We start from the raw sequence: 16,711 nt of genomic DNA on the forward strand, positions 1-16,711 counted from the left end.
GTAATTGTATCATTTGTGTCATCCCTGGGTAAGTTTCTATTTATTCATTTTCTCTGAAATATAAGTCATATCTTCCTGCTTCTTGGCATAGCTAAGTAATTTTGATTGGATGCCAGATTTTTGGAATTTTACTTTTTTGGGTGCTAGATATTTTTCATTCCTATAAATATTCTAGTTTTGTTCTAGGATTCAGGTAAGTCACTTGAAAATATTTGATCCTTTGATATTTGTTTTTAAGCTTTGTTAGGTGGGACCAAAGTAGTCTTTCATTTAGTGCTAATTTTTCCTCACTGCTTAAGGAATGCCTTTATCTGTTTTCTCCCTGATGTCCCCTGTTTTATGAGGTTTTCCTATTCTGAGTGGTGGGAATGCAAATTATTCTCAACTATTAACATGTTTAAGCTTAAGTGACTGTTCTACATGATTTTTTTGGGTGGGACTTTCCCTGGTCTGCAGCAGTTTCTTCACATGCACATACTGATCAGTATTCAGTTGAAGACTCTGTAGAACTTTGGATCTCTCTCTCTCTGTGCAGCTCTTTTCTTTCCATTAGTCTTTGTTGTAAACTCTAGCCACCTTGGCTTCTCTGAACTTCCAATTCAGTCTTCTCAACTCAGGGAGTCTGCTGGGCTCTGCCTTGGTTCGTCTCCTTGTGCTATAGCCTAGGAACTTTCTCCATGTTGTCTTTTGGATATTATCACATGACTGTGTTTCTCCAGGTCTAAAGACATTTGAAAATAAAAAGTGTGGACCAAGCGATTTCTTTGGTACCACACAAATCAACCATTTTGTGATTCTATAAAAACTCAAAAAAGCTTAAGATTTTAACTCATTTTCAGAAGATGGAAGAGGTTGTAGGAACGGTACCAGATTTGAGAGGGCAGAGACAGCCACAAAATAAATTACATGAAGAAGGAATAATGATGAGTAGAAAGGCAGGCATATTCAGGAATTGGGAACCCCAGGAACAGCAGAAGAAAGGGCAGGGGCTGAGAAACTGCTAAGAGGAAGTAAGACATAGGCTTGAAAACAGGGGAGAGAATCAAAAGTCTGCAGATGAAATAGTTCACTAGGATTAGCAACCTCAACAGTGCCAGCCAGGGAAAAGTAAAACTGCATATGACGTCAGATAGCTAGAAACTTCTTTATTATGAATTCTAGCAGAAGAATAAAATACTTACACTTGGAATTTATACAGTTGTTTAATATTTAATAATAATGGTAATGCTAATAATAATAATAAATTCCCTTTTGTGGAAACCCATAGACATTGATGTTTGTGGGAGAAAAACAACAAATAAAATGCTCATGAATATCTAGATTGCAATCATAAAGACTACAAAATACCATATTTAGTTAGAAAGATGATGTTTTTACTGAGAAATCATGGTCAGTTCCAGAGGAATCTTATTATTATAAAAGTCTATTTCAAACCTTACATAACAGACTAAAGAGACTGAAGTGAAATCTTTTGCTGAAAGTCATAAAGGTAGTTAGTGTTCAATATGGTATTAGAACTCAGATCACTGGACTCCTGACACAAAGCTACCAGTACGGTAAGCTTTGGTTCATCCCCATTTTTCACCAGAATCTTCTTTTTCTGTGTTATGTTTATGAACACATTATTAGAGACAGAAATATGCTCTGTGATGATAGGATGGTATGAAATCTACTTATTGATATTTTGGCTAATTCCACAACGCTTTCCTCATTACTAGGCTTATTTAACAAACAGCAGTAGAGGATCATAGTAGAAAGTGAAGACTCGTGAATGTGACTTTTTCATATTCTTTGAAAGGGTCGAGTTTATGAATGAAAAATATAAACAAGAAACAGGGTAGGAAAATATGGCTTGACCTGGGGCCCAACAATAAGTCAACATAAACCAAGAGCTGTGAGACAAAGTCATGATTTTGATTGTTTTCTTTTAAGAATACTAAATGATACATAAAATTTGGATGATATATTTGCCACTTAAGGAAACCTTTACCTGCCAATTTGTAGAAATAGTGTTTTTAAGCACTGACTGCCAGAGTTTTTATCTATTTCTATACTCAGGATTTGCATCCTATTTCTCTGATATAATTTACTTTTGGTTACAGTAAGAAAGTGCATTAATACCATGTTTCTGGTATAATTATTGTCAGTTAAGTGGTTAACAATGTTGTCAAACAGCTATAATTACATTTCTAGGTTAACATTGCTATTAAGTTGAATAAGGAAAGCTTTTGCTTCTGTGGTATTGTTTCACATCTGGATCTGTGGTCTCCAAAGGCAGGATGAATTAGCTTTTCATTCCCCAGAATAAATGCCTCCTTGGTTGTAGAGATAATAGCTCTAGTAAGAAATGTAAACTATATTCTGGAAAAACCAGCAGAAATTCATAGGCCCTTAAGCCTTCCAGAGCCAACCAATTTCAGTTGCTTCAGGCTGAATGATTTTATTGAACTGCAATAAATTTGAATTCCTTCTAAATCCCTAAATTTGGGAGGGAAATCTATTCTTATTTTAATATTAGAAAGAGAAGGAAGAATATGAAATCATTCCAACAATATCTAAGAGTATTAGAATAGTATGAAGGTGGCTATATTTGCTGTGTTCCCTCTGAAAGGTATAAAGCTGAGAGATGATTGCTGGTGAGTCACTGTTCTATTTCATCTGGAGACCTGAGTGCTCTCACTGCTCTATTCCCTTAGGGGGTCATGTTCCTCTGCTTAAAAGAATATTGCCTGCTCTCTGAGCTAATGATTTGTTTGGAGGATGGAAGTCTCAGAGGTGAAGATAACTGCACAGCTTTTAAAATGTATCTTTCAGATCTTTGATCTGCTTTTTTTTCTGAATACATGGGACCTCTCAATAGCAAGATTAAAGATGCCTCTTCATAGAAGAAAGGCAAAAGTTGAAAACTTAAAAGCTGCTCAGATTTCCAAATGATAGTTTTGTATTTTTCATTTTGTTAGCATCATGTTTGGTGACTATCAACCTTCATTTCATGTGATAATTGGATGGTAATCAAAATGCAGTGTTGGATCACAGGTTTTCCAAGAAGATGGGAAAACTATGAATTTTGTTTTAAAAAAGTGGTGTAAACTAGTTTGTGATCAGGGCATACATCCATACTCATTTTGAATTCTACTTAATTCAACAAATATTTGCTTGGTGTCTAGTAGATGTCAAACACTGTGTCTTCTTTCATGGGTAATACTAAGAATCAGGATCTGTTTTTAAGAAACCCATACTCTTAATTGGGAAGTTAAGGCGATTACAGAAATGGCCATGGTAGGATATAGAATATGCCAAATGACAGGTGCTTAGTGGGAAATGAATGACATCCAATGTGGGAACAGAGAGAAGAGACCATACTCAAGTGGGGGAAAGCAGGAAAGGTTTCAGCATGTGAGAAGGATCTAGCAAGATGAGCAAGATTTCCTTGGATGGGGCCGGAGCTGGAATAAAGTGATAATAAGGTATGTTGTATGTGTGGGTGTGGGGAAAATGGGGGGGAGGGAAGTAGCCAAAAAAGTTGAGAAGCTTATACTTAACTAGGAAGCAGTAGGAAGTCAATGAAGATTTTTAAGCAGAGCAGAGATAGAATGAGAGTTATGGTTTAAGAAATATTTTTGAAGCGTTTGAAAGCAGATTTTAGTGTATTCTGAACTAAAAATATGTCTATGCAAACAAGCAAGTGTGTTTCATAATGTCCTACAGGTTTTATTTCCAAATAAAGTGACTACCCCTAAAAGTGTTAAACATGCCAATAGTATGAGAATTAGCTTCTTATGTTGTAGCTCATTCATGCATAGATTTCTAATCTGATGAAATAAATCAGTAAGAGAGTTTTTTAATAACATTATGAAGAATTTAATCTTCCCCCTCCACCAACAAATAGTTGAGTTTTTAATGTCTGATTGATACTTTGAAATGCTTTTTTTGCTCTGTGTCTAAGTCCTTTGGAGCAAAAAATGACCTTACAAAAAATAGAAAAATAAAACATAAAAAGTATAGAAAAATAGCTTTATAGAGTAAAGAAAAGCAAAAGAGAATTTTAAATAGCCAAAACCAGGAATGCCTCAAATATACATGGATCTGATCAGAAGATAGTTTCTTCACAGGTATTTTTTCATAATTACCATTGTGATTGTCAGTGTTTATCCAAGACAAATCTAAAAATGTGAGTAGCTCAACTTATCCTCTACCAAACCTTTATCAGAATAAGTAATGTAACATGAATCATATCTCCTCTGCTTTATCTCCTGCTATTCTGGGCAGAAAACGTGAGAGCCTAAAGGATACATAGCTCAAAACTACAGAGATACCAAATAAATGATGGCACGACAGCATTCTGAAGTAAGCAAAATATTACCTAAAAGTGATTACTTAATAATTGACTATAAATATTCTTGGGGGGCACTTGAGCACACTGAAATTCAACAACCTATCTGTTTTGGAAGATTTCATCTTATTTCCTCTTACTGTGCATGTATTTGGAACAAGACCCTTCCTTATTTAATAACTAGAGGACAGAGAATTGTAAACGGTATTCTACTGGCCAAAAAGAGTCAACAAAATTCCTTTGTGCCTAATTTACTGTTATTTATTCTATGGGGGAAATAAATACCAAAACATATTGTTTTTTCATCTAAATGTCCCAAGGGGGAAACAAAAGAGTTCCAAATTAAATATCAGATGCTTCCTCAAATTACAAAAGGTTTGCCTTATGATTCCATTGAGTTATGCCAAAATATCAAAAATATTCAAAACATTTTACTTTAAGAAGTTTGATTTGCAAATAAATAATACAACAAACCCAAGACAGTCCTATATTTTTGTTTGTTTTGTTTCATTTTAAAATATCCCATTTTAAAGTTCTTAACTGGAGACTAGAAACTAGTCAAGTTGACACATAAAATTTACCCATATATACCTTCTAGTTGTTTGTTTTTAATTGACTATTTTCACTCTAATTCTTCACAAGAAAAAGCACGTAGGGAAAAACTAGAATGAAGAGAAATTACTATCAAATATTTTAAAAATTCATATTCAAAATCAAATTGATCAAAAAGAATAGGAAAATTTACTACCATCAGTAAAGTAACTGCGTAAAACAAACTGGCACCCATCAACAGTTGCTTTTGTCAGTAAGGTATGACGCTGAGCATTTTTAAAAAGCATAAGCTTACTTTACATTTCTTACAACTGATCAGTACATATTGTTGAGTGTTTAAGATAACTGAAAAAAAAAACCTGGCATAAGAATGGTGATTTATCAACTACCATAAACCATTACCCCTATTTTATGCTTCCCTTAAATATGGAAGGTATAATATAGCGCAAAAGTATATGCAAATTTCATGTACTAAGGAACCAATAAAATTAAAATTATCAATCAAATTAAAATCACCAATGGTTGAATAAACCTTTCCAATGAAAATGACTTAACCATTAAGAATGACACAACAACTAAAATGTTTTCAAAAACCAATGCCTTACCCTTAACTGGATGAGGTTCAATGCCGCTTCTGGTCTCCTTCCATGACAGCAGGTAGCCAAGGCTGGTAAGATCTGAAGATTCTATGTAATTTTTCACCGTCAGCATCATCTGATGGGCTTTTGCTATTCCGTAATGAACTTTTGTTTCCTCCATCAGAGGCATGTTCATTATCTCAACTGTTGTGTCAAAAGCTTGCTGAAAGTATTCAGAAGCTTTGTTGTAGTTTCCCTAAAAAGGTAAGGAAAACAAGAAAAATATTTTTTTTTCTTAATTTTTATTTCACCATTTCACGTTTGCCACTTGACCCTGGCATGTGCCACACTGATCTTTCAACAGTTGTAGCAGTTCATCTTCAAGAAGAAAGGGATGGCAGGCAGGCTCTCTATTAGAAGAGGATCCTTTTTTTAAAGAGTTGTGATCACTCACCATTCATTATCTTGAAATTAATTTAGTTGGAAATTATATCTGTTTGATTAAACTGTATGAAACTTAAGTTCTTATGGAAAAAAAGTGGTCAAATATTGGCAGTTTCATATGGTTCAACCTAATACATGGTAGCAAAAAGAAGTCTGGGAATAAGGGAACCAATTCACATTGATTTGGATACAATTTTATTACTCATAGAGTTGGATTTATGTAATGAAGTATATTTAACTGTCTTTTGTTTTTAGTCACAGCAAATGGTCATTTTCAGCCAACTCCTTTAATCAGTAGCCAGTGAAAATAAATGTATCTATCTGCGGATTCAGTTACTGTTCTTGTTTTCCCATGTACACATGCCACTCTTTTTAAAAAATTTTAATTATTATGGGTACATATATATTTATAGGGTACATGTGATGTTTTCATACAGGCATACACTAAGTATTAATCAAATCACAGTAATTGGGGTATCCATCACCTCAAGCATTTATTATTTTTTTGTGATAGGAACATCCTGACATTCCAATTCTACTGTTTTGGTTATTTTCAAGCATATCCTAACTTATTGTTGATTAGGGTCACTTTGTTGTGCTATCAAATATTGTTCATTCTATGTATCTAACTCAATCTTGTGCATGCCATTCTTCTGAACTGAGAATGTTGAGGTATTCAAAATTTCTAAAAAATATTATCTTGAGAGCATTAGCACAAATCAAATGATCATTTAAATATCTATCTTTTCAATAAGTCCTTTGCAACATTTCAATTTGCAAAAATTTAATTTTTTTGTCACCCTCATCTCTCCTAAAAGCTATTGCCCACAGATAAATAGTGTTTACCTAGCTCTTATGAAGCATTAGGATCAGTGCTAAATACTTCATATGTATCATGTCATTTACCTTCACATATTTGCCTATGAAGAAAATATAGTCCTTATTTGACAGATAATGAAATTGAGTCTCAGAGAAGAGACTCTCTTCTGCTACTCCCAAATTGTCTAAAAATCCTCACTAAAAATTCTTCCCTAGAGGAGGGTACTACTTCTAGGATTGGCCTATATTTGTAAAGGCTCTAGGGAACACGATTTCCTCTATTCACTGACATAACCCTCTGGGCTCCACCACCCCCTCCTCTCCACTCACCTCCCTTCTCCCACCCCAAACACACAAACAAAAACATGCATGCATGTTCTTTTGAAAAGAAACCATTACAAGACAGAATGTTTTACTATATGAGTTTTCAAGTCACTTTCTCACAACATTTTATGAAGGAAATGGACATAAAAGCACCACAAGACCAGCTTTATAGCATACCCCAGTACAAATAAAATGCATTCTCATCTCGATGAACCCTCATATAATCATGAAGTTCCAAGAGTAGTCAGACTGAATAAGGAAGTTGCTGGCAAGGTGAGGAGGGGAAAAAATGGGGCTTGTGTGACGGTTATGTTACATACATGAGCAGCACATGTACCACGGTGTTACATGCCCACAAGGACAGTTTAGGAGAACTCTTTATTCAAGGGATTCATTCCAACCAAAATTTATTAATTTAAACAGAGTCCCTCTATATTAGATCAACAATAATTTTTGTTTGTTGTGGTGAACAATTCTTTCTCTTATCTCGAAGTATAAAACATAGAATTTATATGAGAAAAAGATTAATTAGAAAACATAAAACTGTATCAAAAATATTTGTATGCCAATTAAGTAAACTGTGATTGAGAAACAATACAAATACAAAAGATGATGAAAATAAAACTAGTTAGAATTATAGACAGTCTTGGCAGACATCAAAGATACAGGACAAAATATATGAGTAGGCCAAACACTGCCAGTTTTTTAAGAAACAGAGAAGTATAAATATCTAATTATAGGGCTAGTTATATTTCTGAGCTTTAGGCTATTTATTATTTTAGGTGAGAGTCTTATTTAGGAAAATTAGGGACTATAAATAAATGGATATATATTTGGATTTCCAAAGTTATGTTTAAATACATTATCACATTAAAATTAACTAATTCATTCATCAATTCATTCTTTTTTTTTTTTTTTTTTGAGACAGAGTCTCACTCTGTTGCCCAGGCTAGAGTGAGTGCCGTGGCGTCAGCCTAGCTCACAGCAACCTCAAACTCCTAGGCTCAAGCGATCCTCCTGTCTCAGCCTCCCGAGTAGCTGGGACTACAGGCATGCACCACCATGCCCGGCTAATTTTTTCTATATATATATATTTTTTAGCTGTCCATATAATTTCTTTCTATTTTTAGTAGAGATGGGGTCTCGCTCTTGCTCAGGCTGGTCTCGAACTCCTGAGCTCAAACGATCCGCCCACCTCGGCCTCCCAGAGTGCTAGGATTACAGGCGTGAGCCACCGCGCCCGGCCCATCAATTCATTCTTTAGGCAACCGCTAGAAGCCAGGCCAAATGCCAGGTTGTGGAGATCCAGCAGGAATGGAGCTTATAGTCCAGTTGGTGAGCTTGCTGTTAGTGGAAATAGTGGTATGCCTAAAACTTTGATTAGATCTTGTTTAACAAGTGCTTTTGATTCCCCCTAAAATAGAAGCATTATAACTAGGTAATTATTCTTCCTTCAAATTGTGCCTAGTATTCCATCTTTAGACACACACACACAACTGCCATAAAACTGATATCAACCTACGTTTCTCTAATTTAAAACACTACTAAGGAAATACATGTTAATTCTCCTCAGATCCAAACATTTTTATACATACCGTTTTAGAATGAGATTTAATTAATGTGTATTGTTTGCAGATTTTTAATTCTTAAAGAATTGAATATCTAAACCTCTTCTCCAAAAGTTCAGTATAACCTTCCACAGTTCATTTCTGTTATCAGGTAATCCCTATTCTATTACAAAATTGAGAAGATTCTAGGAATTAGTCCTGGCAGTGTTAAATAAGAGTTTGAGACTATGCACTTCATAAACACATCTGATGAGAAGAGGAGACTTCATTTAATGTTATAAATATCTCTGATAAGTAATTAGTGGACAATTCCAGGACAGGATCTTGATGACATCATAGACCATGAAACAAAGATTGAATTGTTACATTATAACAGAATTTTCATGCATTATGTTGATTCTTGGTGTCTAAAATGTCACTCTATCCAATAAGCAAGCTCAAAAAAACAGACATTTTCTCAGTGCTGAAGATAAATCATTTTCTACTCATTTTTCCTACAATTTTAGTGTTTGAACCACCATTCTAACTATGTGATTATTCTCTGATCTTATTAAGGATGAGAATTCTTATAAAAGGTCTAAAACATTCTCATTTGACCACTTTACATTAATTTCATATTTTCAATTAGCAGTTCATCAAAAGACCATATCCATAGGGTAGAATGGGTGGCCCATCTTCCATAAATGTATAGTAAAAGGTAAACTAATAGGAGAAAGGCTATTTTTAAGATGTGCTAATTTTAATTATGATAACATAATAATAATTACAGAAATCAGTAACCTCAATATTTTTCCAATTATTATAATTTTGCTCTTATAATTGTTCTTGAAAATAGACTGTAAGCCTCATAAGGGTATGATAAGTTTTGCCTTTTTTTCCACCTCTGTATCCTGAAAAGTAAACAAAAGCTAATACAAGATCAATCGGAGAAGAGGGAGTGAATAAAGGCAAAGAAATAGGCCAGGGGCCAGGAGGCAGCAGAGGACACACACAACAGACAGGAAAACCTGAGCAAAACCCAGGACACAAAGGAAGAGGGAAAGCAAAGTGAGAGAGGCCAGAGGGAGAGGGAGAGCAGGACCTGCCTGAGCGACCTGAGTGTGAGAGAGCCAGGCCCAGAGACCAGGAAGAGGGAGGGAGGGGCGGAGGGAGTGAGGTGGGTAAGGAAGGGGGAAGAGGAGGGTGAGGGAGTCCAGAGAAAAGGGGACTTTTAGGATTTTAAGTCACAGGAGAGAGGAGAGGCAAATGAACCAGGGGGAGCGAGAGAGGAGGTATAAGAGAAAAGAAATGAGATACCTTGTTTGAAAGCACTTTCCCCACGGCAGGAACTAAAGAAATACTAATTTCATTCATTCTAATTAATTTCAAACTCTATTTCCTTAAAAATCCTAAATCATTCTGAAATAAAGTTAATTTTATAGAAAATAATAGAATCCTGTAGGGGTTAAGACTATGGATTTGAATGCCCCTGCCACCTAGAATCTTGGAGGCTTGGGGTTAAGTTAAACTCTCTGAGGATCTGGAAAAGGAAAACTGTTTGCTACCACTAAGGGTGTAGAGAATAACAAAAGCTAATACTCATAAAGATAGCACTTCCTTCTCCTGCTATAAAGCATGAGTCTAAATGCTTTACATATATTAATTCAATACTCCCAGCAACCTTCTGAGGCACCTAGAAGTTCAAGTAACTTGTCTCAAGTCGTGTATCTTACAAGTGAAAGAGGTGGGTTTTTAACCCAAGCAGTCTGGTTTCAAAGTTAGTGCTTTTAATCACTACATACACACCCTCTAGGAGTCAAAGATAAAGTACATAAATACAGTTTGAGAACATAATTATCCTTAAAAAATGATGGATCTTATTCATGATCAAAACAGCAGTTATAGTGATTATAACTAGAGAAACAAGCCTCTTCCATACCATTTCTAAAGGAAAATCTGTAATAAAAAGATAAAATAGGAGAAAATATGACAGAAGTCCATTAAGATTAGTAAAAGTCCATTTTACTAATAATGGCTTCTTGAATGAGATAATTTTATTTTGGACTCCCCCCCCCCTTTTGTATTCTTTTATATAATCAAACTATTGCTAACATTCTATTCCAAATTTCCTTCAAAATTATTCTTGGGATTGTCACTTCTCCTAAGGGACCTGCGTAGGGGGAACGTCACAGCTGGATTAATAAAACAAGAATTTGGAGCGAGAGAGATGAATGTCTGTGTAAGCAGACAGGAGCCAACAGTTATAATGAACTTCCTGTGAATTTAAATATTTTAATTGCTCCTCAAATCCGAAGTCACTTAGAAGCCTCACTTAGAAGCCTCATTGTCGTTGGCTTCTAAGTGAATATATGAATCAGGGTTAGCAGCTTGAGAGGACTGTGCCCCAGATAGCAATAAGGTGCTGGAGGAAGAGGAAGAGAAAGAGGCTTTTCTGCTCCCAGTCCTTGACTTGTGTGTTAAGTATGTCCCAGAGTCCCAGGCCACTCTGCATAACATACTGTGAGAAGGCAAGGATCACATCAGGATAGACTTTTAAACCTACAAATTTCTCCCTACACACTGCAAATTTCTTCACAAACAAGACTCATACATACTCACTTTTTCATTGTAGATGTCTCCAAGCATTGTACTTGCTCTCACAGTATCTAGGCTTTGAAAATTGTTTCTTGCAAGTTTCACAAATTTTTCCAAATAGTTAATTGCTTCTGTCATCTCTCCTTGGCTGCAATAAAATAGGAAATCATTGGAGTATCATCTCACTTAATGTCACAGTGAAGAAAAGGTATTTTGTGCCTTTGCTGTAGAAAATGCAATACGGTTATCAGGATAATGAGATTTAAAGTACAAATACCAAATTACTAAATATATGGCTTGTTTTTGTCGAAGTATACAGTGAGTTAAAACTGAAACTTTTAAACTTTCACACATTGCTGATGGAACTGTAAAATGATGCAACTGCTCTGGAAAACAATTTTGGCAGCTCCTCAAAAACTTAACATAAAGCTCCCATATGACCTAGAAATTTCACTCCAAAATATATACCCAAGAGAAACGAAAACATATGTCAACACAAAAACTCATACCCAAATGTTTATAGCAGCATTATTCATAATAGACAAGGAATGGAAACCTAAAGTCTGTCAGTTGATGAACGGGCAAACCAAATGTGGGTATTCACACAATGGGATATTATTCAGTCTTAAAAAGGATTGAAGTAGTGACACGTTACAACATGGAAGAAACTTGAAAACATGCTAAGTGAAAGAAGTCAAACACAAAAGGTCACATATTACATAATTCCATTTACATGATATGTCCAGAATAGTCAAATTCATGAGTCAGAATGTGGGTTAGTGGTTGCTAGAAGCTGAGGAGTGTGGGGAATGAAGAGTCAATGATAATGGGTACAGAGTTTCTTTTCAGGTTCATCAAAATTAGATAGTGCTGATGGTTGCACAACTCTGTGGATACTAAAAACCACTGAACCATAGACTTTAAGAGGTTGAATCGTATGGCATGTCAATTATGTCTCAATAAAGCTGTTATTTAAAAAAAAAATTAAAAAGTTTATAAAAGGTGACTTCTAGTTTATTCTTGCATCCCTCAGCAATGAAAGCTCAGGTGTCATTAAAGTCACATATACATATTACATATTCTTGCAAAATGCTCAGAAAGACAGAAAATTTCCAGCAGAGTGCTTGCCATATACTAGATATTTATATCTTTTTGAATGGAGGACTGATTGAAATTTGAAAAGGGAAACACATATGCTATATACACGAAAGTTAAGCATCCAGGTAAATTGTGTGAACCTCAGTCATATGGATGTTTGGAGTCCATGACTGTAAACTCCTGACTCCTGGATGTTTCAGTAACACCAAGGAACTCTGAGAGCCCAGAAAATGCCCTAAAATATGCTAGTTGTTGGGGAATATGGTTCCTGTCCTTGAAGAGTTCACTGTCAACTTTGAGAGATAAATGCATAAATTCCTACATAGGATTAACTGGGATAGGTATGATGAATTATGTATAGTGCTTTGAGACTTGGAGCACATTCATTTGACTCTCTTCATAAGAGCAAGTCTAGTGTTTGTGGGGTAAATTTGGTCTTATAAGGCAGCCAAAAGGAATTTTGAGCCAAACGTAGTGAATGAAATGGTGATCTCAAAGACCTTATATACATTTGAAAAATTGTAGTTTGTACTATGGGTGACATCTTTGAGCTGTATTAAGTGTGGAGTGTGCCTACTGATTCACAACCCACATGTCCTAGTCCATGTTCCTTCCTCCTCTCAAACAAGGATGCACAGCTATTGGTGCTATTCAAAAGAATCCATCGCAAGCTCAGAAAGCATTTTCAAAGCAGTTTATTTTAAACAGGTATTGGGAGGATTAGGGCTATCTCCTCACATAACCTCCCAAGATCTGGATAACATTCATTTTCATAGGTAAACTGTAGTATGTTTGTAAAAATAAGCTGGATAACTGGAAAGTCACAATGTGTTGTGGCGGATATTAAAAGATCTAAGCTTGAATCCCAGCTCAGCCTCTTAGATGAATAACTTTGATCACATTAAAGTTATGAAACTGAAGGAAACTTCAGTTTCCTCATTCTTAAAATGGCCACAAATTGCTGTGAGATGAAACATTGTGTAAACGTATAGCCCAGCACATAGTAGGCATTCAATAAATAGCACTAGTGCTATTGTTATTGCTCAGTGAAATAAACGGTTATCACATTCACAGCTCTCTACTGGATCTTATCTACCATAAGCTGAGAAGAAAATTCAATTTAACTAAGCACTTTTTTGAAAACCTTTCATCATGCAATGAATTAAATACTATAATTTGAATGTATGCTCTGCAAAACAGCCAGACACATAAAAGCCTGATGTCTATTTTCTAGGGGCTAGGATCAAAAAACATTTTTTGTTTACTTGAGTATCAGGTACTACCAAATACATTTTTTTTCCCTTCCTTATTGCTAAAAGAATACTCTACCTATCAAAATAGAATGGAATTTTACATTCCTGAAGCTGCGAATACTGCTTTTTATGATTCTGTCCTCCTTTTTTCATACCAAAATTATGACTAATATGACTAATTATGCCACAGTTAAGTGCAGCTCAATTCTCTAGAAAACTTATGAATTGTTTAGGAATTTTTCAAATACAGGCATAGAGTAAAATATAATGAGAGATTTGTTAATTATTTTAATTTAAATATCTGTTTTGTGAGACAATTAAAAAGTATTGCAAGAGCTCAGGAGCATAAAATCTTAATGAACATATATTTAGAATTTTGAGAAAACTTGTGGATTTTTAGGGCTAACAATGTTTTATAAGATTACTGTTAATTTTCTGAGCTCTTTCCTGGAAGAAAATTGATGAAAAAGGAAAAAGTGGATATTTCTTTGCATATCACTTTAAAACCTTAGGGAAAATTATTGATATTGTTATTATTTAGCTAAAACAGACTCACTGAGGTTTATTTATGTTCATGTTCCTAAAAGCTGATATATTTTTGATGAAAGTATGTTTCTGATTAGGTTTGGTCTGCTAAGTATCATTAAATCAAAGTACACACAAATAAATAAAATAATAAGTTTAGAGAACAAAAAACCAAAATAGTATAAATAAAGCCATTGCTGGGTAATTTAAGTTGTTTTTCTCCCAAAGGAGCAAAAGATCTCCAAAGCATCCAAAATTATCTGGAACTTGCTCTAACAAAGAATGCTAGAGAAAAAGTCTTTCTGTTATAAATTACATGTTTCACTCAATGAACATACAGTTCTATAGCCAGCAAAGTTGTTATTATAGCATCTGAGATACTAATATTGTATGTTGGCTAAAGGGTTTTCAAATTTAAAAGTTACAAATATATTTAGAAGCTATTCTTTCTTTGGAAGAGGAAAAATCAAATATTTTCTTACAGAAAGCTACAGATTATTTGTATAAGTTAAAGGACAAGGTTAAAATGTTAGACAAATATTAATTCCAGTTTTCTATATGCAGTGCACAGGTGCAACTTGAACAGCATATTATATGGTATAATCATGAAATTCATTCAACCAGACCTTAGAGAGTTAAAAACATATATTCTGAGGAACAGGACTCCTCGGTCCAAAGAATGAGAATGAAACAGTGCAGAATATTTGTGTATCAAGGTGATTCCAGTTTCCAACTGGGAAAACAGGACTGTTAACACCCACGTCCCCTGACAACTGTCCAATTATGTATATCACACTTGGCCTACTGTTTGCAGTAGAAGTAATCAATAAAGGATGTGGTTGAGTGAACATAGATTTTGGTTGAACCAATGCATGAAAACTTAATCATTTACTCAGAGAGAAGAAATCAAATAGAGCAGAGATGAAACAGCCACTAAGGGGTTTGTTGATTGTGCCACCAAGTTTGTGGGCCACAGATGAAAGTAATAAGGCAAATGGGATCAGTGATAGGAGAAAATGTAAAAAGCTATTCTTAATTTCATGAATTAATAGAAATGTTTTGATGTATTTTGGGGTCATTTTTAGGAAATTTCGCATCAAAGCCTGGATGTTCCATTTTAAAGAATATATGAAAATTACTAGGGCGTGTCATTTCTCTCAAGCAAGAAGAAATTAATTTTCAGCTATTACAGAAAGGTAATTTTCACACTTGAAACTTTTTACTGATTGATTTAAAGATCTCCACTGTGGAAAGTTTTCTCGAAAATAATTTAACTCGTGTTTGCAAGAAAATTTACAATTGGTGTGGAATAAACCCAGACGTGGGCTACTTGTGACCAATGTATCTTGAACACATTTTTGTGAGCTTTTTCCTCCAGATTCTTTTAAACGGCCTGATTATGTTGGAAAATTGTGGCATTTCAGTAAATGGGTTTCTTCAGTAAAAGAGGCAAAAAAATATATATATCTACCACAAAGAAAACTGAGGAGTTTTCCCTTTCTATATTTACTCAAACTGTCTATCTATATAATAATGATATTTGGTTGGTAATTTTTCAATTCACTTTCTTTTTGTTTTATGGAGCATAATTCTCGCTTTTATAGTAGTGTCATAAGGCAATTGTTATCATTTTAGATAGAATAGCAACTCTTTTCTTCACTAGTATTTGAAGTAGGGGGAAAATAACATTATAAACGCTTATTTTCTGTTATGCTGCTTAAACTCTTGTGCAATTAATATTATTCAGACCAATAGTAAAAATAACAAAACCTGCTCACTATTAAAAGCTTCTTCTGTAACTCTGACACTAGGTCTGGGTCTAGCATCACCAAATGGGCACCTCTGTGTTACCAAATTCTCAGTCTTGAGGGAATGTGGTGTGTTTTTCAATTGAAGGCTCAGTATAAATTCTTATAAGCATTTTAGAAGCTTCCAGCCTTAGAGCTTATTCACCTTTCATGCATGCTCAGCTGACGGCTGTAGGCACACACTTATCCCGGACATGGCTATCCTCTTCCATTTCCTTTTAAGAGATAAAATATGTTTATAGAGATAGGGCTACCATTAGTGAAACTTGTGCAATTGCACAGGTTGGGAAAAAGAGATTTAGAGATGATGCTAAGCTTCATATGCAACTTGATTTATTTCTCAGCTGCCATCACCATAATTTCCTCTGTTTGGGCCGTGCTCCATTTCCTGCATGTTGCTGCTAACCTGAAAAGGACAGTTTAGGACTATGAAAGGGATGATACATCTATATGTGTGTTTGCGTGTGTGTGTGTGTTAGTGTGCACATGCATGTTTATTGAAGAACATCAAGCCCTTCAAGCAAAATTCTCTAAAAATGACCACAAAATTTATATCAAAGCATTTATACTATTTGTGGACTGGATTTAATAAGGCTTCTTAGATATCCAGAGTGCTTTTGTCTACCTGGATAGAATTTTAGGTTTTGAAACATCTGCCTGTTAAGAGGTTATACTCGGATTATTTTGCACAGATGTTGAAAGAAGATGCCGAGTCTTACACTCCCCTGAGCACTCATCTGTCACCACCAACAGTGCTGCAAAACGGCAGATTTGGATTGGAAAGCTTGCTGTGGCCTTGGAACACTTTGTCCCTATGATTCAGAAACAGTATCTC

The 16,711-nt window shown here is 34.9% G+C and overlaps 1 protein-coding gene across 2 annotated transcripts in view; it reads right to left on the minus strand.

Annotated features, from left to right (window-relative positions):
- The window catches only part of TTC29 (tetratricopeptide repeat domain 29), a 180,697-nt gene that overhangs the window by 59,035 nt on the left and 104,951 nt on the right, over positions 1–16,711 (minus strand). For both annotated transcript variants that reach the window (XM_069493352.1, XM_069493351.1), the window contains exons 10-11: positions 11,217–11,340; positions 5,491–5,719 (exon numbers count right to left, since the gene is read on the minus strand). In XM_069493352.1, coding sequence (XP_069349453.1) covers positions 5,491–5,719; positions 11,217–11,340 — 353 coding nt within the window. The remainder of the gene's footprint in view (positions 1–5,490; positions 5,720–11,216; positions 11,341–16,711) is intronic.

Source organism: Eulemur rufifrons, chromosome 18 (genome assembly GCF_041146395.1).
Source record: "Eulemur rufifrons isolate Redbay chromosome 18, OSU_ERuf_1, whole genome shotgun sequence".
Taxonomy (NCBI): domain Eukaryota; kingdom Metazoa; phylum Chordata; class Mammalia; order Primates; family Lemuridae; genus Eulemur; species Eulemur rufifrons.